The sequence below is a fragment of the Taudactylus pleione genome, unplaced genomic scaffold, assembly GCF_031769625.1.
Source record: "Taudactylus pleione unplaced genomic scaffold, aTauple2 ptg000018l, whole genome shotgun sequence".
Lineage (NCBI taxonomy): Eukaryota > Metazoa > Chordata > Amphibia > Anura > Myobatrachidae > Taudactylus > Taudactylus pleione.
Genome location: NW_028284420.1, coordinates 14,855,024 through 14,880,750, shown reverse-complemented (window position 1 = coordinate 14,880,750; position 25,727 = coordinate 14,855,024). Strand labels below are relative to the sequence as shown.

Here is a 25,727-nt window from a genome sequence, read left to right as displayed (position 1 = left end):
GCCCACCATCCTCTTTTTGTTCTGCACAACACATTTGCACACTGCAAACTTGACCTTGGATCCTTTTCTGATGACGATAAAGGTTTGTTCAGAAATCTGATACAAAAAACACATCCTGGATGTCTGTGACTATGGTTTCACATTTCATTCTCAGACGCACTGTGCTTTTCCCAATTTTCATGGCTGTAAGGACTTTGTCTCCAATCTCCCTAACTGATATAGAGCCACACATGCTTAATGATGTAAACCATTCTTGATTGAAGCTGAAATGCCTTGTTGCTCCTGAGTTAATGTACAAGCAATCTTCCTCCAACTGTCGCGTTTTTTATATCACACTTATTATTCACGCCACTTGAAACTCTCAGTCTGCATTCAGAGGCTTAATGTCCCACTTTGTGACATATGCAACACTTGTACCTAGTGCTATTGGCTTAGTGTCCTTTGTAAGTAATGCAGAACTCTCAGCATTTGTCTCAACCGGTATGTGTTCTTGATGCTGCAGCAGCTTAGCCTTCACAATCTCCATTTATTGCTTAGTCACACAAGATTCCAAAGCCACTACAAAGAAATCAAATTCAGGCATCAGATTCTGCAGCATCGACCACTAAACCTCCGTGTCATCTACCTCCTACAGATATCAATTGCTGAGATATCTTGTCACTGTGCTTGTTCATGTCTTTGCATGCACTAGGTTTGGTACCGTAAAGTGTACTTTTCATGTTTATCCTCCTCATCAGACCTTTATAATCATACATTGCCTGTAGGGCTATCCACGTCATGTGCTTACATTTTCTTGTGAATTATGGTATACACATGCTGTTCTACAGCTGCACTAGTAGTTCCCATGGCTCTATCCTCCTTATCAGGATTTGGATTGTCACCTGGATCATTTGTGATCTTCTACAACTTTTCTCGCTTCAGTTGCATCTCCATAGTGAATTTTCACAAGGCATAATTCTCTGAGCCTCTCAATTTGAAAAAGCTCATGCTGGCTACTGCACCCTGCATTTTCTGTCTTGATCCATATACAGGACTTTTCTGTATACTTTCACACTCTACCATAACCTATTGGTATAATCTATTGGTAGGACCTGTTTGGTCACAATAAGTGTCAGCAGAATGTGAAATGGAGGTTAATCCACACAGATGTCCATAGCCAGGCTGGATGGTTTATTTGGTAACAGATGGTATACACAGCTTTAACATCAGTGGTAGTGGTAACACACCAGTAAGCACAGGGTTAACAGCAGTAACAGTAATGGCTGTGGCAGCGGTAATACAGGTTTCATTAACAGGAGCAAAGTCAGTGGTTCCAAACTGTGCGCAGAAATCAAATTATTTCTGGTCAATGTAATGTAAATATGTGGACAAACAGATGCACAAACCTGTGCACCAACATATAACTGAGCCTAAGGATGACAGGTCAGCACAATTTTCTTCACTGTACTACTTTGCTACATTTTTTCAGAATTTCTCAATAACGAACTTGGCTTAGAGATGCCCTGATAACAATGCTGATACTCTAGGCCACTGAGCTAAGAAATGCACATCCATGCAGTACAGCGGCACTCTACACAGTGGTGCGAACAGAGTTTGCGCATATGCACAATCCCAATGATGACATCACTCTGCTAAAGTGTCACATTAGAGGAGAAAACAACCGAGGAGTGCACTTCCATCTTACAGAACTGACCCAAATACATATCCCTCTGCAGTGGCGTAACTATAGAGGGTGCAGGGGGTGCGCTTGCTACGGGGCCCGGCAGCTTAGGGAGCCCACTGTCCAGCAAGCTACCCCCTGCACCCTGCCAAGTTTATTTTTTTTCAGCCGCAGCAGATCTTGAGGAACAGCGCCGATGATGTAATTTTTAATCAGGGTCGTGTGCGACACTTCCCCCTGCTTCCACCTAATAATGCACCTGACCTTCCCGTCCAATGGCAGCAGAGGTCCGGTCTGGCCGCCTCCTCCATCTCACTGCCTGGGTAAGACTAAGAGCTGCTGCTGGGACCGGCACTAGTCTCACAGCTGTTAGCAGAGATGGCCAAGAAGCTCCTCGCCATGGTCTTACCCTCCTCCTCTGCCTGATCGGGGTGGTCGGGATACTGCTGCTATACCTGTCTGCTAAGGAGGGGAGTGTGCACTGAGCAGCTCTGGGGTAATGCACGAAGAGGGAACGAGGCAGCATCGGCAGCAGGTTACTCACAGGTGTATATAACGTTATATATAAGTGCATTCTCCAATGCTGGCTGTTTTATTATCATCTGTGGTGCTGATCTCTCAGGCAGAGTGCATGAATTTATATTGACACACAAATATAGCCTCAGAGTATGTACATAACACATTGCTGTAGCCTGTACACCAGATTTAGGATTACATCTGCATGCTTTGAATTAACATTTAGCCTAATATCTGCCTGTGTATGCATTGCACAGCCTCCTGTTCCTGTTGCTGGAGAACTGTAAGTCCCAGCAAGTTCTGCTAGGTCATGCTGAGATTTGTTGTTTCACTGGATGCCTTGGAAGGAGTCATTAAGAGTATGATATTTAATTAAGCCCCAGTCGAGAGCCAATCAGCAGTGGCTGCTGGTCCGCGAGTTCCAGTTGGTTTGCGACCAGCGCCTGATGAAAAATGACATTGGCGCTGTTGCCCCATGGCACCACATTCACCGGGGCACACAAGAATATAGGCTGGTGGATGGACACAAGGGGGAGGGGGTGGCATAATAGCCTAGGTAAGGGGTAATACTGTGTGTGGCTTTACTGTGAGGCGTAATGGGTTATAAGGCGCATTACTGTGTGTCCCTTAATGTGTAAGGGGCATTACTGTGGGGCATAATGTATAAGGATCACTATTACTGTGGGGCATAATATATAAGGGCACTACTACTACGTGGCATAATGTGTTATAAGGGGCACTACAACTGTGTGGCATAATGTTTATAAGGAGTAGAACTGTTGCATAACGTTGGGAGGCCCCTTAAAAATTTTGCTATGGGGCCCCCGAAGTTCTAGTTACGCCCCTGTCACTCTGCATCTTTAATATTCTCCAAAGCAATCTTATTCTTTTGTACAATAAAGTTACAGGACAAAGGTACAATGGGCCTGATTCAAATTTGAGAATAGAGTAAGAGAGAGCAAGTAACTGTGTATCTTGGTAAAACCATGCTGCAGCGCAGGTGGGGCAGATGTGTCCAAACTGACACTGAATCGGTATGAATTACCGCCGGACGCAAGTCCGGAGGTTCAAATCCTGACAGCGGCTGGCCGACATGGCTGAAAATCCTGATCGTCCCAAGGTAAGTATTTACTAACCTAACCTCCCCCCCCCTAACCCTAACCCTCCTTAGGGGTGCCTAACCCTAACCTTCCCCCCAGTGCCTAACCCTAATCCCCCCTCTAAGTGCCTAAACCTAACCCCCCCTTCACCGCCGCCTAAACCTAAGTCCCCCGGGGGGGTGCCTAACCCTAAGTCCCCTCCGGGGGTGCCTAACCCTAACCCTCCCTTCCCCTAGCCTAACCCTAACCGCTCGGGGGGGTGCCTAACACTAAGTCTCACCCGGGAGCCCTAAACCTAACCCTCCCCCCCCCGTGGCTATCTGCGCTCGGCATCACTTCGATCGGGATGCCGGGCGCCGGTCTTCTGGCGTCGGTAAAATGACAGGCATCTAGATTTAGATGCCTGTCATTTAACCCTCGCCGGGATAAAGCAGTCGGGAAGCCGGCTGTTGGGATAACGTCCGCCACTTCCTGACTGCATACCCTAAATTACAGTGTAAAATAAAGCTGTCCAGCACTAGTGGGTTACATGCAGAAGTAGCCAGTATTTACCCTCATTGCAACATGGAATGTCCAGGTAGACAGTTACTTGCTATATCTTACTCTATTCCCAAATCTGAATCAGACCCAATGTATGTTTTTAGAATACATGTCTCTTTCCCACAGGTTGACATAATTCCATAAATAATTTCCCAAATGAGCACATTTTCTGCCTAAAAAATAAAACAGCTACAATATGACAACACCAGATGCAGGTAACACAATATTTAGTTAACATACAAAACAGCTGTAAGTAAACAGCACAACACGCATACCATAAAAACTCCCATATCAAGAGAGCTGCTCATCAGGAAAGTGAGCTGACAAGACGATTAAACACAGGGGTGGATGCGAAAAGCATATTAAAATCATTTAATGCAGTAATAAAACGAGAGAGAGATGTACAGACACATCCTATTGTTCCAGGCAGTCCGAGGACAGCGCCTGATCTGCCCGCCATCCAATCAACCGGAAGCTAAGCAGGAAATTAAATGCAGAGACACCCACCGGGAGATAATGCGAAAAAAAATAAAAATTTGGATTTGTAACATTTAGCATTTCAGTATAGGTTACAATAAACAGTGTTGGTTAGCTAATTAATTAGCATGGCCAGTGCTACAAAGCAGCTAAGAAAAGGTTAATACACACCACTAACAGTTACTATGTTGTTACTTAAATATGAATGATTTGAAAGCAGAATTTATGTTCGCTATTTTTTCTTAATTGGATTGTAAAATATATGGATGCTGTTTTAGGGGAATAAATCTGTTTTGTATTAAATTGGACCTGTCTCATACATTCAGTGGTGACAACAGTTCTGTGGATGACCTAACATTCATGAGAATGTAGTCTATTATTATTATTATTATTATTATTATTATTATTATTATTATTATTATTAATAATAATATCATCACTGGTGTTGTTTTATAAGATGACACTGCTCCACAGCACAGCGGGGAAGAATGGGAGTACATAACATAGGGACAAGCATGACAGATAAAATAATTGCTGACATGAAAATAAGAGGTCGGGAGGGCTCTGCTCATGAAAAAGCTAACAATCTAGTGGTAAAAAAAGCCTGTGTGGCTCAGACTGTAAATTGAGCAGTAGCAAGGTTGCAGCAGTGTGACTGGTATAGGTAGAAATATAGTAGATGAGAATTCAGAGAGCATTAAGATCTGAATGCAGGGTGGATTCTGATCAGACATTGGGGAGATGCACTACGTCTTGGAGAGAGATAAAGTGGAGAGTGATGAAGTACCAACCAATCAGCTCCTGGCAGTTTACAGGCTGTGTTTGTAAAATGACAGTTAAGAGCTGATTGGTTGGTACTTTATCACTCTCTACTTTATCTCTCTCCAAGGCTTAGTACATTTAAGGAATTATATAAGTGGGTAGTGGTTACAGGGGCAGATAGGCCATATGGCTAACATGGAATTTTCCTGGAGGGCCGATGGACTTATGGAGTCGTCTGTTGACTGGGTGATTTATTTTTTTTAAAACTTTATTTTTAAAACTCTTAATGGCATGGGTTGTGCTTCATTAAAAGAAGAAGGAGTGGGCTGTGGGGCGCAAGGCTGGGGCTGTACGTATGTAAATGTGGTAGCAATGGGCAGTGACACAAGTAATAGATGGGCAGTCAGCGGAGCAATGCAATGCAAGGGGTGCAAATACATTTATTTTCCTTCTTTTTCTTTTTCTTTTTGCACACTGGGTAAATACTGGCTGCTTTTGCATGTAGCCCACCAATGTTGGACAGCTTAATTTTTACACAGCAATTTAGATTTAAGTTTGGAACCACCTCTCCCAAATCTAAATCTATCATCACATTTTAAATGTGTCTTATCTGCAGTACAGCATTGTTTTCCCAAGGTGAATATGAGTATTTTGCAAACATAGGGGCCTATTCATCATACCTTAAAACTCTCTGGAGGTAATTAGGTTTAGAACTTGCATGGAGTTCTACCTAAATGCCGGAGGAATTCATCATTCCTCCTCTCCATACTATCTATATACTATCTATTTCGAAAAGCTGTCATTTTTTGCGATGACAGCTTTTCGGGAAATAGATAGTTATCTCTATCTACACTAACTTACCACAGCTGGAATCCATGCTGCATATGTGCTGTTACATTCGTAAAGCCAGCGCATGCGCAGCACTGCCTACAGCGGCGGTAAGTTTGTGTCCCCCCCAACCACCCCCCCCCACCCCGCTCACCTCCCCCCCATCCCCGCACTTACCGCCCGCTGCAGCGCCTCCTGCTCTGGTGGCTGTGCTGTCACGTGGTCTCCCAGCACACCACAGTACAGTTTAGAAAAAAAAAACTTTTTTTTTTCTAAACTTTATTGTGTTCTGCTGGGAGAACACGTGTCTGCACAGTCCCAGGAGCCAGAGGACAGACCAGAGTGCCAGAGGAAGACGCCAGGGGACCTCACCAGCTGGAAGCAGGTAAGTGTCACCTGCTATTCGCCATCTCACAGTGGCGAATAGTGACTCCATCAAATTCCGAAAATACATAATTTTCGGAATTTGATGAATACCATAATTTCCATATCCCCATACTAATGTATAGGGAGTGTGGAAATTAACGCAGGGGGACTTAGCAAGGAGATATCAGTGATATCTCCTGTGCTAAGTGTGTTCATGAATACTAAAATAACGTTAATTAAGGAAAATGTCCTTAAAAACTTTATTTTAGTGAATAGGCCCATAATAAGAAGAGGCATTACACAGTGCTCAATGTAGAGATGGTTTTGGAAAAACCACTCTGAAGTGTTTTGTTTTTCAATTTTGGTTTTGGATTTCTTTAAAAATGTATATAAAAACATCTAATATAATGTAACTTGGACCTGTTTTTGCTCTTATAGAGGCCTATTCATCATTGCATAATTATCGTTAGTGATAATTATGTTTTGAACTTGCTGCGAGTTCAAAGTACCGTTTGGAGGTATTCATCATACCGGTATACAATCGGGAAGCCGGCTGCCGGAATCCCGACAGCCGGCTTCCCGACTGCTTTATCCTGGCGTAGGATAAATGACCGGCGTCTATATCTAGACACCTGTCATTTCCCCGATGTCGGGAGACCGGTGCCTGGCATCCCGATCGAAGGAATGCCGGGCGCCGCGAGCGGACAGCTGCGTCGGGGGGAGGGTTAGGTTTAGGGCACCTGGGAGGGGGACTTAGGGTCAGGCACCCCCCGGGAGGGTTAGGGTTAGGCTAGGGAGAGGACGGGTTAGGGTTAGGCACCCCTGGGGGGGACATAGGGTTATGCACCCCCGGGGGACTTAGGTTTAAGCAGCGGGGAATGGGGGGGTTAGGGTTAGGCACTTAGAGGGGGGGATTAGGGTTAGGCACTTGGGGGGGGAGGTTAGGGTTAAGCACCCCTAATAGGGGGAGGTACTTGGGCAGGAGGTTAGGGGTAGGGGGTTAGGTTAGGTTAGTGTATTGTATACTTACCTTAGCGATGATCGGGATTTCCAGCACGGTCGGGCTTCCGCTGCTGGGAACTCTGCTTTTGTCGGCAATTGCCGATTCCATTATACCTCCTTGATTAAAGTATCTCTTCTGAAAAGCTGCTCTTTTTGCAGAGTCAGATTTTCGTAATTGTGATACTTTTCACCATTATCTATGGTCTCCACACTCCTAGCCCACACCCCCTGCTACATGTCTCCCCTCTCCACGGCCCACAGCCCGTGCTCTGTGCCTCCCCTCTTCCAGACAATACCCCCTGCCCCCTCGCCTCTATGTATAATCACTTCCCCACCCGGAGCCTGTAATATAACGCGTCGCCCCCCCCCCCCTGTGGCCGCCGCTGCTCCCTCCTGCCGGTGTATGTCCCAACGGCCACTCACTTTTCTCTGCGGCTGCCACAGTGGCTCTGTCAGTAAGCCCCCACGGCCGGTGTCTGTTCCAGCGCCCCCACCCGCCACAGCAGATCTGTATGTAAACCCCCGGTGTCTATCCCAAAGGCGCACCCCCCCGTCGCTCCATGGTCAGCACATATCCCTCTCCTGTTGGTCTGTGTCCCGGCGGCTGCCCCGCAGCTGCTACAGTTGCTAGGTCATGGGAGAACTTGAAGCAGCAGAATCAACAGGACCTGGAGCCCAGAGCAGCTGGAGGTAAGGAAGGACTTGCAAACACAGCTGGCGGTATCTGTAAAGATCCCTCTGCTGCTGTGGCTGCCTTGAAGAACTTCACAGGGTGCCAAGTAAACAGCAGCCTGTGAAGGTTATCAGGGGCTGAACGCCATCTCAGAGTGGCGTTCAGTAACACCATCAAGTTCCGACAAAAATGCTTTTTCAGAACTTGATGAATAATCCTGACACTTACTTTTTACAAAAGTATGTGAAAATTTTAATTTTCACATGCTTTTGTGAAAAATAAGTGATGATGAATAGGCCCCATAGTATTATTAACATCAATAACATTAATTTTCCAGTCATTTCCACCTCACAGTACCTGAAATCACAAAGGAGGGACTAAAATGCTATCCAAAAAATGCAAGATCCGGTTTTTAGACCTGAGTTCCGAACTTAGCGAGGAGACCTGAGCCAGGACTAGGTTCTACTCTACAGCTCATCTCTAGCTCAAAATAAATTATAGTTTATTTATTCTTTGGGTTTTATATATAATTTCTATTTATAATAGCTCCTTTCCCAGACTTGGCATTCCTTAGTTGGCTGGTCTCCCACTGACGTAGGTGGCCCGGAGATTGAATGACATGAGTCACATTGAACTGCATCATCCTAGCTCCACCCTCACTTTAAAAAGCCACAAATTGTGGCTTTAACCAATGGGACCACAATGACAAAAACGTGGCACCATGCCCCAAATGTCGGTAAGTATGTTGTACGTTATGAATATTAGTAAGGTTCTTACTCAGTGATGTTACTGGTTCCCTACATACTCATTTGGCCAACAAAATGGATGATTTTGCTATAGGTAACAGATTCAATTTAAGTGAGTTTTGTCTTAAGTAAGGAAATGCTGCACAGTTGCTACAGTAACAATACCACCTAGATGATCGTATCAATAAAAATTGGTTCCTACATAGAGAATATGTTCACTGTTGTTCACTGTTGTGGGAGGATATTTCTACTGTGTTATGAAAGCCCTACAATTAAATACATTTCAAAATACCTAGACAATTCTATTTCAACTCTTAGGGGTAAATTTACTAAAGTGAGAGTTTTTAGAAGTGAGTTTTAAAAGTGATGTTGCCCATAGCAACCAATCAGATTCTAGCTATTATCAGTAGAATCTGATTGGTTGCTATGGGCAACTTCACTTCTAAAACTCACTTCTAAAAACTGACACTTTAGTAAATTTACCCCTTAGCACATGTGGGTAGTTGCTTGGTGATGGGTTCAACATTCAATAATTAGAAGTGCAGTACTTTAAGTAACATATGTTTAGTTGCCTGTCTTAGCTAGCATGCTAACTAGTATGAATATAGTTGGCTAGCTAGTTCTGTATATGCTATTAAAATCTGGGCCTAAGTTATTTTTCTCCTAAACTATACAACCAGAAGCTGGTTCATACAAGATTTGGATAATAAACCACTTACGAAAGTATTGTAATAGAATGAATATCGCTAGCTAGTAGTAGTAACCAGTCTAAGTCAAACCAACACCAGTTTTTAAACTGACTGTCAGTGAACAAGTGGATGTCAAAGACTGTCCAGCATGAGCCAAGAAACTAAGGACCGATTATAAAATTCACTGTTTATGTATATGTGTATGAGTTCATTCCTGGGTGAATGACAGACAGGTAGTCACATCAAAAGACACGCTGGCCGCACAACACTTGGCCACAAACCCCAGCACTAAATTAAATCTCCAGATATGAAATTAATGAGGGAAATATAAAATATTAATATATTCTAATTGAATGTTCTCCAGCAAATTATCTAGGCATTTTAAACCGTGTCTCTGAGAAATTCCCTCCTGCATTAATACAGTGATGAGAGGGGGGTTGCTCTGCCTGACGGAGGGGGTGTAAGAAGCAGAGATTGGAGACAAATTTTCAATGACATTAGAATAAAATAATATGTAGAGGTATGGCTGAGATGAAGAGAGGGAAGTAAGGAGGAAATAGTCGATCTTAGCAATAAAACTTTTCACATTTCCTCTATATGATGGATTTAATCTTCATTTTCCAGCAAGGATAGTATATACATTCCCTCGGGGTAGAACACTGATAAATACAGTATGTATAATTACAGGAAAGGCCTCTATGCAGCGGGGAAGAATTTGAAATGGAGGCTTTATGCTGTGACTGCAATTTACATTGTGCGCTACGCAAACTGGATTAAAAATGTCAACCTCAACCCAGTGGAAGTGAAGGGGTAAGGGGAATTGTAATCTAGTAATGCAATGATTTTAAATTGTGCAAGAGGGGAGGTATAATCATTACAAGGAGGATGATCAATGCCTTTATTTAAGTGGTGTGTGGGAGAGCAGATTGGGAACTAATCTTGTGCTAAAGTTTTTGGTATTATAGATCTACAAGAAAAAAATAGGCGATGACAACAGATGTTAGTCAAACACAAAAGGTAGACACAAAAAAGGCCTCCCCTTGGTGCCTAATCCTAACCCTCCCTCCTGGTACCTAATCCTAACCATCAGGGGAAGAGTCTAACCCTAACTGTTCCTCCTAGTGCCTAACCCTAAAAAACAAACAAAAAAATCCATGTTTCAACCATTTGTGTCGACATTTTTACCCTGTAGACCTTTTCTACCAGTCAGCCCTCATCGATGTTGACCTTTTGTGTGTCAACATTTTGTCCTTGTAGACCTTTTGTCCATGTCGACATTTTGCCTATCTAACATCTGGGACGGGATACAGCAACGGGAGAAATGAGGTCAAAACCCCAAAATGCGGGTTTGACCGCAATTCTCATATGCACCAAACCCCGGGATGCGATGCATTCCAGGGCTTTGAATCGGTTGGTACTGATGGCGTTACCCTATGGAAGCCTATGGGCTTTTTTTTGGAGAGTGCTGTCAGAGGGATCCTTCCCAGCACCCTCCGCGGCATGCACAGAAGGACACCAGAGGGACTTCTTGGTCATAGACACAGAAGTCCCTCATTCGCAAAGGACAGCTCTCACCGTGAGAGCTGTCCTTTGTGATTTTGTTCATGCGTACCAGCATAACTTTCTCCGGTATGCATGCGAAGGGTGACAGGATGCATCGTATCCTGAATGCGATGCATCATGCATCCCTGTACTGGTGTCTTTCTAGACACTGTCGACCTTTTTACTGTAGATTTATTGATTGGAACCCAGGGCTAAAGGGCCATATATATCTGCTTCTCATTTCCCCGATGCGATCGGAACTGCCGATCATCGATGTCCATCGATGATCAATGATCCGCCGAGGAATCAGTAATATTCTGCATGTTAAAATTCCCTGATTTGCCGTTCTGGATCATATTTTGGTCGGGATCAGCAAATCAGAGAAATCTAACATGTCGCACATGTATGGGGGCCTTAACTCTTGTATAGTATATGTGATCAAGAAACCTTTGAGTAAAAAAACAATAAGATCTGCTAAGAAGAAACCATTGTCTGACAGATGAGGTCTAGGTTGATGACTCTACAGCAGAGGTAGACAACCTATGTAACAATCTCTTTATTTGGTGAGTTTAGTGAACTAAATACTACAACAAAGACTGATCTGTAATAAGTTGCAGTCTATTCATTTATTACATATTTACCTTACATTATTATGTTCTTTAGATCATTTTATAATTGTGACTGTTATCAGTCTTTTGTCTCATATAAATCAGCATGTTAAATGTTGTAGACAAGCCTGGCAACAACACAACAGTTTTTAAAGGTGCCAGCAATTGGCTATCTTTGTTCTTTTATCTATTCTATTAGAAAGTGCTGTATTCTTTAGTATACCAGTTCTGTGTTATCTCAAGTTGTCATCTCTCTCCAGTACTTTTATTTAACCCACATTCATCAGGCCCTGTGAATGTCACATCAGACTGTTTCACCTTTATGTACCAGTCACTGGCATCCAGGTTTCAGATTAGGTGTTGGGGAACAGACATATTTCCCTGTCTTCCTCCCTTTCCAAACCATTAAAGAGCAGCCTCTAAACTGATTAAATCTCAGCTCACACTGAGCTCTTCCCCTGACCTCACCGCAAGGGACCACATGTGGGTCACAGACCTTACGGGGATGGAGACAAATAAGCATAGGCCAGAAAAACATCAGAGTTAAAAAGCTGCAGGTGGTTACCATAGCTGGCTGCCTAATATGTTTCTTTACCAGTGGGTGTTCTGCCGCTAACAGGTGGGCAGTTCTGGTGGGGTAACGTGGAGTGATCCGTAACACTCCTCTGTATCTATGTCATGCACTGGTGTTGATATAAGGAAGTACTGGGACATAATATCAGGAAGTCAGTGCTATAGCACAGTTTGTTCTAGATTATTAAAGTGCTTATTGCATGTAATGAACAGAGTTGCTTGCACAATGTCCAGGGTGTGATTCTGTCAAACCTTATCCACTTATCATCCCTTCACTGATGAAACCTGCAAACTGTTTCCCTGAGCTGCTTTCATTAATGTGTTTTCCACCATAACTGGCTGTTTATGTTCCCTCGTTAAATCCATAACTTTCTTCCCCATCTGAAGGTTCTAGCAGACTAATCCCTCCAGCCAATGAGGAGCTTATCTGCCACAATATGTATAAAGTGTATATTTGTTTCTTAGTAGCTGTAAATATGAAATAACCACAAGACAAGGTATAGAGTGATCTAGAAATCTAACAAGGGGAACTGTTCTGATATTACTCCTTAATCTCTATGAATTATCATTTACCTGGATTCTATGCTGCCACACTCTGGGTCATCGTGGCAGACCCATCCAGATAAAACCAGTAATGATGTCACCAGTGCTAACTTTGGCACATGGGGAAGGGACCCTATGAGCTGAGGTTTAGATCACAATAGGAGCGAATGTTAACCAACATAGGACATGATTCAGAGATGGATGCAATGCAAATGTGTACGTATTTGAGCGATTATCGGTTGTCTGTGCATGTGTCTGAGTGGCATTGTGCATGTGTCAAAGTTTCATTACCGATGTTGAGGATTTATTCCCAAAGTGACTGAAAGGCAGGGACTGTTTTAGGCGGCAATGGGGAGGTGGTTGCTCAAACGCAGTCATGTCACGATCGCTATCAGGGCATGTCTTTTTATCTGCGACTGTGACCTGTATGCAGTGAAAATGGCTCCAGATCAACAATCCCGTGTCCTTATAGTAAACAGGCTAAAATGGTCGATATCGACCATGTTGGCCTGCATGCACAGGCGATGGTCGATATCTATATTGATCATTCGTGCCTGCACATCGACCATCGTTTGGTTGTATGAGGGGGCCAGAAACAGGACGATATGAACGATAACGATATAACAATATCGTTATCATTCATATCGTCCTGTTTAATCGTACCGTGTGTACGCAGCTTTACACACACATGAAGCAGCGAATATGCCATAGAGCAATATTTCACATGTAATCTGTACTACATTGCCTGTATAGGACTTTTCCTCTGGCATGTAATATACAAGGTGAGAAGAATACTGTACCTGCTTACTTTTGAAAATTGTGCAGATAATACCTGGGTGCCATGCCCTGTACTGCTGAAGGGGTGTGTCAAGCCCCAACCTATGGCGTATCCAGTGCCACATACGAGCAAACGAATGTACCTTATATTCAAACAATGATCTGCTGTATATAAATAATTAATAATAGTAAATAGGCTAGCACCACTCCACATACAGCAAAACAATGCATATAAACATAAGTTTTAGGGTTAATCATATTTAAGCAGCAGTGAAATACCTAATTTTTCCAGTTTAAGGGGCCTATCTATCAAGCTGTTTTATTTACATAAAATTAGGTAGAAACTGCAGTTTCTGCATAATTTTATGTATTGCAGCTATGTACTAATAGCACAATGCAGGAAATCTCCAACAAAGTGCTAATTAGCGCTGCAGATCACAGTCCCCATTATTATCAATGGGGATTACGATCTGACTCCTATGTACCAAACTGCAAAAAGCTAATTTTTTCGGAGTTTGGCCCAGTAGTTTACGCCATCTTCAGTTGGTGTAAATTGATTTAAGCCCATGGAGGCTCCAGGAGTAGGAGAGAGATCTTTTGATCCGGCCTCTGGCCGGCTCTGGAAGCTGACATTGTGCGCAGTGTCAGCTTCCACAGGAGAAGTCTTTCACTTCTGTGAAAGACTTCTACAATTTTCCAGGGATATAACTCATAGGGATAGCTGCTACAGCAACCACTGACCCTGCAAGTTTCCCTTTGAACATAGCGGGGATAATTTCATTATTAATTAAAATAGCCCCTGCTATATGGATACATAATAATCGATGCAGTTCCGCGATTATTAGTACATAGACCCCTACATTTCTACATGTTGAACGTCAAAATAGACAAATCAAGAGAAATATTTTTGTTTGACTTTTTTTTACTTTTTAATAATTCCCCAATAAATAAAAGTTATATTTCTATAGAATACTCACTACGGAAAAGCCAGTAAAATAGCAGTTTTAATAAATGTTTTTTGTGTGATGTAACCCTTGCTGGATCCATGTACAATGTATCGAATGCTGGATCAAACCTAGGGCCTGATTCAGACCTGGACGCTATGCTGCGCTCGCTCGCATTGAGCGATTTTTCGCAAACAGCGAATGTGTATGAGTCGCAATGCGCGTGCGCGAACCAGTCATTGCGATGGGAATTGCTCGCCCGTAGACCGCAGTCGGGCAGCTATTTTGAGTGACAGATCACCCGCGCTCGCAGGGGGGGTTTCCGAGTACCTAGAAACCCCCCCTGTCCGTTGCTCCATCGCCGCCGGCCCGGCGAGCTGCTTAACAATATTACTTTTTTTTTTTGCAAAGCCTGGGCTGTAGGGGGAGCTGCCCCTCCCAGTCACTTCCCATAGGGGCACTGTGACCGGCCCGCAATGTGAGAGAGCGCCTGCTGCCGCGACTCTCTGTCCTTTACTGCATGCGCAGCGAGTCCCGGAGCCGCACGAGGTAGGTGGAGGTGCGGGAGGAATAATATTTATAAAATCAATCCAGATGACTTCTGTATGTATATGTATTGGGGGGGGGAACGGCGGAGGAGGATAATCTTTATTATAACAAGATGCATGACTCACTGCTGTATGTATTTGCGGGGGGGGGGAGATGGCTTAGTGGGAAGGGGGAGAGGATAATATTTATCAAATGAAGCCAAATGACTGCTGTATGTATTTGGGAGGGGTAGAGGGGAAGGACAATATTTATGAAATGATGTCAAATGACTGCTGTATGTATTTGAGGGTGGGGGGGACAATATTTATAAAATTATGCCAAATGACTGCTGTATATATTGGGGGGGGGGGATAATAATTAATAAATGATTTTATGTATTTTTGGCTCTGCATTTATGGTTTTTTTAGGTGAGTGCATGTGTCAGTGTGTCTGTCAGTGTGTGTGTCTGTCTCTGTCAATGTGTGTGTTTGTGTGTATCTGTCTGCATCAGTGTCGTGTAGTGTGCAGGCTAAGGGGGAGGGGAGGGTGGGAGCGAGAACATGTCGGCATGTCAGTAATTGTAGTGAAAGAAGTACTGGCATAGGAAAGGACAAAATGGCTGCTGTAAGGTGTAAGTAGAGGTGACGAAATGCAGAAGTCAAAAGTACATTCAGACCTTTTTGGAACTTGGGTATTGTTAGAACATCAACATTACTCTCTATTACCCATTTGAAAACAGAAAAACATTTCCACAGGTTGCTTCACATACAGTATATCATGTCTATCAGAGCAGCCTATAGCCAACTGATTCCTTGTTATTTATATTATTCATATTAAAACACTTGAAGTACACAATAAAGTGTATGTTGCAGGCTTATTCTGTTTAGCCATTTTTGTCATTGGGTCTGTAACCAATTATTTGGAAACCCCCCTTTCAAAATCCTGCGTTTGCCACTGCAGATAGTGCTGTTTGTGGGTGGTAACAGGGGAAGGTGTGGATGTGCGAACGTAGGCGTGCCCGACCGTCAGAACGGTGTTTAATGGGTGTGCATAATTAGCAAAGTAGTGTCATTACACACGTGACTGGGTTGTATTTTAGCCAGAACTGCTCACAATGTTGTGGTAGGAAAAGGCTACCAAAAGCACTGCAAGCAGTTCCGATGGCTCTCGATGTTCCCGATTAATCCTACAACTGCCGGAGATGTCGTGTGTCGCGAGTAGCAAAAGGGCATCTTTATACAGGTGCGAGCGCATACTGCGGCCGCTCGCTATTACTTAGTGGGCGGCTTTAAGTGACGCAGTGCGAGCACATGATTTAAATAGCCGGCCCCTTTTAGCCAGCGAGCGGACGCAAATAGCGTCCGGGTCTGAATCAGGCCCCTAGTGTTTTAAGGGCCCCTAACCATTCTAGGCAACCACCTAGGCTTACCTAATTTTAGAACCAGCCCTAACATAAGGTATAGTATGAAAGATTGGAATATATTTTGGCTTTACACTATGGTATAGGGTTAAGTTTAATATTATACCAGCATTAGTATTCGGTTATAGTGGATTTTATCAACTTGTTTTATCTTTATTTTCTCTTTTAATTTGGCCTTAATACAACCATGTTATTCAAAAAACTGTCATCCTTTAATGTCTTCTTCAAATAGCTTTCCCTAACTGGGCTCTAAATGTACATGGGCATCCAAAAGCCTGTGGGGAAATGCCGCCCCATTTACAAACATATAGATTTCTGCTGTGAAATGTAAACGTACTGTATGTGTGTACAGTATGGGTGCACATACTGTATATAGAAGATTTAAAATTTTTATATGTACTTATTTATTGCCACTAGAGGGCACTACACTACACTTTGCACTTGCTGCAGGAAAGTAACAACTTAGCTCTCAGCAGATGTGACAGTAATTGTAACATAGTTATATCAGTACCTTTATCCTGTGAGAAAAGGAGAGTCCTATAAACACATCAATGGGAGCACTCTGCGGCAGGTAGTCTAACCACCTGAGCCCATCTCACATTCCAGATCAGTTACCTCGTGACATCACTTATCAAGACAAACACAAATTAAGGCAGAAGAAATACTACAGTATATTAATACAACACTGAGTGTCAATCACCATTAATGTTGTCTGTAGAACATCAGATTCAGCAAATATTACTTTACAGGGGCTTTGAATGTTTTTCCAGCCCCATTCAAAAAGCACTTGTGTTCAGGGCTGGCGCAATGCAGTGCGCGGGGTGAGCATTGCAGTGGGGCGTCCGGCTGGAGAGGCATCCTCCCCGCTGCTTGCTTTCTGAGTGCATTACAGCTGCACTCACTGCACTACTGCAGGCTGAGGCAGCCAGAGCAGCAGTGTCATGGGCGGGCCCGGCAGGGGGGAAGTAAGGGGTGGTCCGGGGGTGGACTGGGCGGCAGCGGACATAATTTACATTTCATTTCAGTCAAATCGGATATCTGGCTAATGGGTGGTCAGGACTCCAGACTCCCCATCAGCCAATTCGCTGATCCACCCGAAATTGAATGTAATTTATGTCTGGGATCGCCCTGTCAGGAACTGATTTTACTGCCCAGCATTGACCGCCCTTGAGCGGGAGGAGCTAGTTCATTCCCCTACCTTGTTACGTTGTTATAAGCAGACCACTGCCAGCAAAAGCATGTACGTCGGCAGTTTACATGCTCGACATACGCAATAATGTCACGCCGCATGAGCACGATCGCTTTCTCTGTATGTGCTGTGCCCAAGAACAGGTACAATGGAGGAGCTGCCTCAGCTGCACACCGCAAAGCCAGGAGGAGGACCCAATGAATAGTGAGCAAGAGAGAGAAAGAGACAGAGAGACAAAGAGACAGCTGGCAGCTGGCAGCAGGTAAGTCTGTGTGTGTATGTATGTGTATAATAAAACTCTAATTTCATGGTGTGTGTAGTGTTTTTTTTACTCATTTCTTTACAGGTGAACTACAGGTGCCAGCAGGCCCTTAATGCCCCGCATGCTGGTACTTGTGGTTCTCCAAGTACCAGCATGCGGGTGAGGCTTGCTGGCACCTGTAGTTCGACTGGAAAGACAATGTTGATTTTTCTAATTTTACACAACACCGACACTATCAACCCGCCACCCACCGCCCAGGGGTGGTGGGGATAGCCCCGGGCTATCAGCCTAGGCCAGGGGTGCCCTGGAGAGGGGTACCCCTTGATTGGAGGGGTACTCAACTCCCTGGGTTGACTAGCGGTCAGGACTGATGTTGCGGCTGGGGGGCCCGGTGAAAGGGCTCCCCTGTCTGTGGCATCAGCCCCCCACTAGTAAGGGTCCAGGGCTGGTTTTAAATATAGGGCTACCCCTACGCAATTTTTTTGCCCATATAATTAAAACCAGCCCTGTCCCTGCTGCCTGGTGCTGGTACCTAATTTACGGACGAACCCTATTCATTTTGTTCCCCGTAATTTTAGGTACCAGGACAGGCTGCCAAGTCCGGGGCTGGTTAGTGTTTGTTTTTTGGGTGGGGGACCTCACGTAATTTTTTCAACAAAATAAAAAAACAAGAAAAAAAAAAAAAGCTTTCTGCATGTTTCTGCAAAACTCGCTGATCAGGAGGTGAGTGTTTAAAACGTCAATTTGGCAGCGAGTTTGCAGGCATCTCTCCCGAGATTGTAATCTCGATTCTTGGTAAATTGATGTATTTTTTGGGTGAAAAGTACTTCCGAGTTTGGCCGATGGTGAGAAGATTCGAGTTTGCAAACTCGGCCTGAGTTTTAAGAGTGAGATGAGTGAACTCTCTCACAAACAAACCCGAGTTTGCCTTTAGTAAATTTGCGAGATGAAAAACATGCCTAAAAACACCCGAGATTGTCAACTTGACCAAACTCGATTCTTAGTAAATTTACCCCTTACAATCAAGTTAGTAGTTTTTGTAATCTGGAAACAAACTCTCCATATTGTAGTTGGTAAAAAATGTCAGCTAGAAAGAACATATCGTAATAGAAATTCCATAGTGATCTACTGTACTATAGTAATCTTGTGCTTCTGTTTTTTTTGTAAGGAATACAGAACAGTATACAGGTATTTCTAACTTGTGTTTTGCTGCACTGAGATATATAACGAGACAGCATTTGTTGGAAGTTTGGTGATACTTACTCGCACCAGCTGGTCAGGAAATGGCCCTCTTGAATTCTCTGGTACATTGACTGGAGGAATCACCCAGTCTCTCTTCTGTCTTCTCAGCCCATTAGCATCACGATGCTGTCGCCATGGTAAGAGAGTACCATTCTGGGTCTGTGGATGCTCGGTTGAATGGTCCCATTTACCTCTCTGCTGCTGCTGCTGCTGCGGTTGGTTTAATATAGATTTGTGGAGAGACAAACAGAGAAAATCAGGAGAATTAATCCAACAATATTTAGCTAAAATATACAATACATAAACATTTATACACTTGGCAATAAAATTATTAATTGGGCAAAGACATAACAGAGACAGGAAGACTTTTAGGGGTAAATTTACTAGAGTGAGAGTTTTTAGATGTGAGTTTTATAAGAGATGTTGCCGATAGCAAACAATCAGATTCTAGCTGTTATCTTCTAGAAGGTGCTAGTTAAATGTTAAGTAGAATCTGATTGGTTGCTATGGGCAACATCTCTTCTAAAACTCACTTCTAAAAACTCTCACTTTAGTAAATTTATTCCTTAGTATTTTCTACTGGAATAATGGAAACCCAAACACAAGTTATTTTACAAACCCACAAGCAGCACGACGAGTGAAAACACTTACTAATACCAAAGTTGCCAACATTTAAAAAATAATATAGGGGCACATTGAGGTTGTTTCTAGCAAAGTAAGTGGTTTAGTGCCCGAGGGCCTGATTCAGAGTTGTACACAATGCCAAAGTTTTCGCAGTTGTGCGATATGTTGCAACTGCGCATGCGTGAAACGCAGAGGAAAGTCTTACTGCTCACGCGTAAGATGATTTTGAGGCAGCATTCGCAAAGTATTCGTAATCCCAACGTCCTGAGAAGACCACTGCAATTCATGGGTGTTCCTGGGTGGAGTCTGGCAAGTGGCCGAAAGTGAATGCAAAAAGAGGCTGGTCCGTGGGCATGGTATGGGAGATCCATGGGTGTATCTGCGATCGTGGCTGCGGTCCCAATCGCAGAACCACAGTCTCAGAGGCCATATTTAGAGACAGAGAGAGATGTGCCTGAATCTGCGCAGTTTAGAATTTACTTGAGGACTTGATGTGCATCCGATGTACTTCCATGATGGTGTGTTCTCAACCCCAGTGGATCTACTCAACTGCTCACATAGGAGGCCATACTCGGACAGAGAAACTGCACCTGCCATAGGGCTGATGCAAGTTTCGATGGTGCAACCGATGTTGTGACCGATGGTGCATCTAAAGATACAATCGCTATTTCAACGCCTACAGCCGTTGATAGTGGGTGTCTCAGTCCTTGCACATTTGGATGCATGGATGTACACCAGGGAAGGGCTTTGTAGCTGCATTTGCATCAAGTCACAAATGGGCAACCGCCAAAAAGACACAGCCGCGGGAGAGTGCTTTGTAAATTACCTCCTGATGGTGCAGTTGGTCAGTAATGAAAAAGTAACATTTCCAGGGACAGCTGATAACAATAAACTACACAGGTTGGATATTATTTTATATCTTTATACCAGAGGTTTTTGTTATTCCGTAATTATATGCAGTAATAAAGATCTAATTAACAGAAATAAGACTGTGCTGATTGTATACCAGATGAACAGAACTTAATAAGGACTAAGCACATTAGAGATGTTCTCCATTTTAAAACACACAAAAACACCAGTGCTATGTGTTAATCTATGTACACTTTAAGGGGTCTATTCATCATATGGCCCCCGATGATGAAGTATCCACCTCTCTGTGGGGGATACTAATCACAGCATAGATCCAGTGTGGGGACAGCTGGTCCGAAAACCAGCTGTCCCCGCGATCAGTAACAGTGCTACCTCTGTAGCAGTGGTATTTACCTGTCCTCATCACCGGCTCCTGCGCATTTGTGATCTGAGACAGTAAGGATGCGGCGGAGGGATCCACATGGATCCCTCTTCACATTCCCGGATCTCCTCTTGTAATGACATTGGCTCCATTAACAGTCCATCCTAGCAAAGAGCTGGAAGCAGAGTGATAGTGTTATGCTGGGTACACACTAGACGATATGTCGTCCAATCCGGCAGATCGAACAACATTTTATCTATACAGTTCAGTGGCGTAACTACTGCCCCCGCGGTGGCTTGGAGGCGCCGGGTAGCTTGGGGGCGACGGGGGCAGTGGTTACGCCACTGCAACTGTAAGCGCTGGCCTCTGAAGTGATCGGAGGCTACGGAAGCCTCCGATCACTTCAGAGGCCAGCTATCCCAGTAATGCAGTGCGTGGGTGATGTCATGATGTCACCCGCGACCTGGGGAACCTGCACGGCCGCGTCTGATGGCTCTATTTAGATCCAGTCAGCGTGGCAGCGGGAGAGACAGACCGGATGACAGCGCGCGGAGTCAGGAAGTACAAGGGGGGAGGGAGAGGCCACAACAACAGGGGGCACCACTTGAGGGGCACAACTACAGCGGGCACTACTAAAAGGGGCAAAACTACAGTGGGCACTACTAAAAGGGGCACAACTAAAGAGGGCACTACTAGATTGGGCACAACTACAGAGGGCACTACTAGAAGGGGCACTATTGCAAGGGGCACAACTACAGGGGGCACAACTACAGAGGGGCACTACCAGAATGGGTACAACTACAGGGGGAACTGCTACTAAAAGGGGCATAGCTACAGGAGGCACTACTAAAAGGGGCACAACTACAGGGGGCACTACCAGAATGGGCACAACTACAGGGGGAACTGCTTGAAGGGGCACAACTACAGGGGGCACTCCATATGGGCACTACTTTAATGGGCACAATTACAGGGGGCCCTGCATAATGGGCACTACTACAGGGGGAATTGCATAAGGGGCACTAGTATAGGGGGCATTGCATTTTGGGGCACAACTACAGGGGGCACTGTATAAGGGGCACTAACTTGATACACGCAGTTTACAGGTTATAAACTATGTTCCCAATAATCTGGCTCTACACGGACATAAAAACTGTGCAACCTGTCTTGAGCTGAGGTGACAGACTGGCAGAAGCAGAGAGGAGAGTTGGTGAAGTAGATCTGTCAGGGTGGGATGTAATGGGCATTACTATTTGGCATAATGTGTATCTGGCATTACTGTGTGCAAAATGTGCTATTAGGGACATTACTGTGTGGCATAATGTGTAAGGGGCATTACTGTGTGGCATAATGTGTTGTATGTTGCATTACTGTGTGGCATAATGTGTTGCATGTGGCATAATGTGAAATAGGGGCATCACAGCATGGCATAAATTTGTTAAAAGGGCATTACTGTATGTCATGTTTTATACGTGGCATTATTGTGTGGCATGTGTAAGGGGCATTGCTGTGTGGCATAATGTGTTGTAAGAGGCATTCCAGTGTGGCATAATGTGTTGTAAGGGGCATTCTGGTGTGGCACACTGTGTTATAAGTGACATTACTTAGTGTGTCATAATGTGTAAGGCACATTACTGTATCATGTAACCACACACTTTAAACATCATCTTTGGGTGTGTTTGATCTTTGGGTAGGGGGGAGGGGGGCGTCTGAAACTTTTTGGCATGGGGGAGCAAAATTTATAGTTACGCCACTGACATCGTCCAGTGAGTACAGACTATGTCACTGACAATGCACGCTCCCGTATGTCGTCGGTGACATCGTCCATCGGACCTGCATACAGGTTCGATGGGTAACATCGTCAGCGGGGACTATGCTGCTGAATGCAGCATGGGCCCCACCGTCACAATGTTGCTCCCGACATCGTCCATTGTGTATGCACTTGCCAATGCCAGGGCCCCAATGGGTCCCGTCGCACAATAAGTCGGTTGGGTGCACATCGTTAAATGTGTACCCAGCTTAAATTCTAGGTTTAGTGCCGGTGTGTGTACTGCACATGCTCCTGCTCCTGCCTCCATCCAACTAATTGGCTGATTACAATAAATATCTGGTAGTGTATGCAATTTGCTCCCAAAAAATGGAAAACAGACTATAACTGTTGTTAATGGATTTAACCAATTTGTCTTAACTATTTTTGTTTGTTTTCCAGTGTTTTAGAGGAAATAGTTGATTGCCATTTGCTTCCATACATTACCAGATTTTCATTCCAAACAAAGAACTATTTGATGGTTGGAAAGATAATCTTTATGTGTATAGCCAACTTTAGATATGCAAAAAAAATCACATAACATTTAATAATTTAAGTATACACTGTGAAGGAAAACCACTCATAAAATCACAGTATCTAATTGTATCAAACACAACATTAAATATGAGACAATCAATCAAAACAATATAAGTAGATAAGCTTCCTAGCAGCAAGCATTGCACTGTGTATAAATATGCCTTGTATCTGTTAGTATCAGCTGATAAATGGGTAGTATTCCTTGGATTTGTAGAAACAAGGTAAGAAATGCAGCAGCCAAAGTTAATAAACTTGGTTAGTTCAGCAGCAGAAAATAATTGTTTCTTTTAAGTGATATGCGGACAGCATAAACATCAAGTTAATAAGAGCAGAACAAGTGATAAGGCTGTCTTAATAAACCGAGGACAGTAATCAGCATGAGCACAATGTGTAAATAAGTGTATCAAATACTGCAGTAACATTACCGGCAAGGTATGTTCGCTTGATCAGGAATGCACACTGCTGAAGGAGGAGCCGGTCGGCCACTCGCAGCTGTGTGAGAGTAATCACAGCTTTACAAAGTAGGGATGGCCATCGACCATCAATGATTAACAACCATCGATTGTTAACCAATGATGGCCAATGATTTGGCCACTGATGGTAGAGAGCCAATGGTTGTCGTCCAGTGATGGCACAGCTTCCGCAATGTTTTTTCTTGTCCACCCCCGACATGAACTGTGAAACCACACCTCTTATTGGCCTGCTGCCTGGTGAGTAATAGAGCAGGGATGACCATTGGTGGGTGAAACCGTCAATGGTTTCATGCCATCAAGGATAACCACCAATGGTACCACCGATGGTGACCATTGATGGTTAACCAACTGATGGCCATACCTAGTACACAGCTGCTGTTGTGTAGCTGAAACCGCCAGGTGTTCGAGTCCCAGGAACCATTGACATGACACTGTCTAACTGACTGCGTGAACCAATGTGATGAGGGTGTTATCACTGAGGCTGTAAAAGTTGCAAGAGGCTGGAGCCATCAGATGCTTGGGTCCTGAAGACTGCGGAGACCCTGGTCCAGCTAACAACATTAACATAAATGAAGAGGATGGAGTCGCTGATGCATTTCATTCAGTGTGTTCGACTTACTCAAAGACCCACTGTTGTTTTAAAGTACAAATTAGTGAATTAGCAAACTATTTACCTAGAGGATAGTTTAAATATTGCCTTTGCACTGTCCATTTTTGCAGAAAAGATAATTTAGAGACACACTTCAAACTTGAAAATGGAAAAAAAAGCTTTAGGCACACTCCCTCATTCTCGTGATATATACAAGTATAGACCGAGAGAATGCGGTCAGAATGGCGACTGCTGGAATTCCAGTGGTCAGAATGCCAATGCTGGAATCTCCATGCTTATGAGAATACTGGCATCCTGACTGCTGGAATCCTGAAGGTACTTATTGAGGTTGGGTTGAGGGTTAGGCATTAGAGGGAGGGTTAGGCTGCAGGGCGAGAAGGTTAGGTTTAGGCTGCAGGGAGGGAGAGGTAGGTTTAGGCACTAGCAGGGGTGCTGAGAGGGGGGGGATACTAATTACCTGGGCTTGGGCTTGCTGAAGGGGCCTTTCAAGGGCCCGGGTCCGATGCCGCCCCCCCTCCCTCTCGGGGCTGTTTTAACAGCATAGTAGGCCATGGGCAAAGCAATGCACTGGGACTCCAACCCACCAATTCACGGAATACAAATGCAAGCGGTCAATAAAATTAAACCTTTAGATCTATTGTTTCTTTCAACAAAATCAATGTTTAAACATAAAAAAACATGATGGAAACTGAGGTTTATGGACTCCACCTCCCTCTGCCACTACAACTGTGATTAAAGTATGGGGTCCCCCTGAGAGAGGGGGTCTGTATCCCGCCTTAATCAGAGTGGCCCCCAGCCCAACCAACCCCTGCTCGATGGCCCCTATACTCATGGGGCCCTGGGCAGCTGCCCAGTGTGCCTATATGTTAAGATGGCCCTGCTGCCTCTTCCCTGTCAGCTGAGCAGCCCAGCACATGCTGCTCTGTGATGGGCTGCAAAGGGAGACAGCAGTAGTCTCCTCTGCCTGTGGGGGAGGAGCGATCATCCTGATCACGCCCCCCCTGGATATGCGTTGGGCTGATGTGTTCACAGTGCCTCCCTCCCCAGCACACAGCGCGCTTTGTGGCGCTGCAATTAGTTTTTATTTTTCCTGAAGGGTGCGTGTCCAAACCTCCTGCGATTGGACCACGCCCCCTTCACCCCGGCCCAGCCCAGCCCGGCTCTTAGCGTCACTAGGCACTAGGAGGGGAGGTTAGGTTTAGGCACTGGGTCGGGAGGGTTTGAGTTAGGGGTAGGGTTAGGTTAGGCTTACTTACCTGGGGACTTAGGCATTCTAACCTGGTCGGGATGCCAGCATCGGGATTCTGACCACTGAGATCCCAGGGCACCTAAACCTGTCATTTTGGCCAATGCATGCAAGGCTGATTGCCTATGGCATATAAAAATGCAAATCTCAATTTATAGACATTTCAAAACGCATACAGGGTAGTTAATAGCCTACTCTAATCATCAGGACTTACT

The 25,727-nt window shown here is 44.4% G+C and overlaps 1 protein-coding gene across 1 annotated transcript in view; it reads right to left on the bottom strand.

The window, feature by feature from the left end:
* CDH4 (cadherin 4) overlaps positions 1 to 25,727 on the bottom strand; it is a 799,140-nt gene that overhangs the window by 149,894 nt on the left and 623,519 nt on the right. The window contains exon 4 of the mRNA XM_088482827.1: positions 19,009 to 19,197. Coding sequence (XP_088338953.1) covers positions 19,009 to 19,197 — 189 coding nt within the window. The remainder of the gene's footprint in view (positions 1 to 19,008; positions 19,198 to 25,727) is intronic.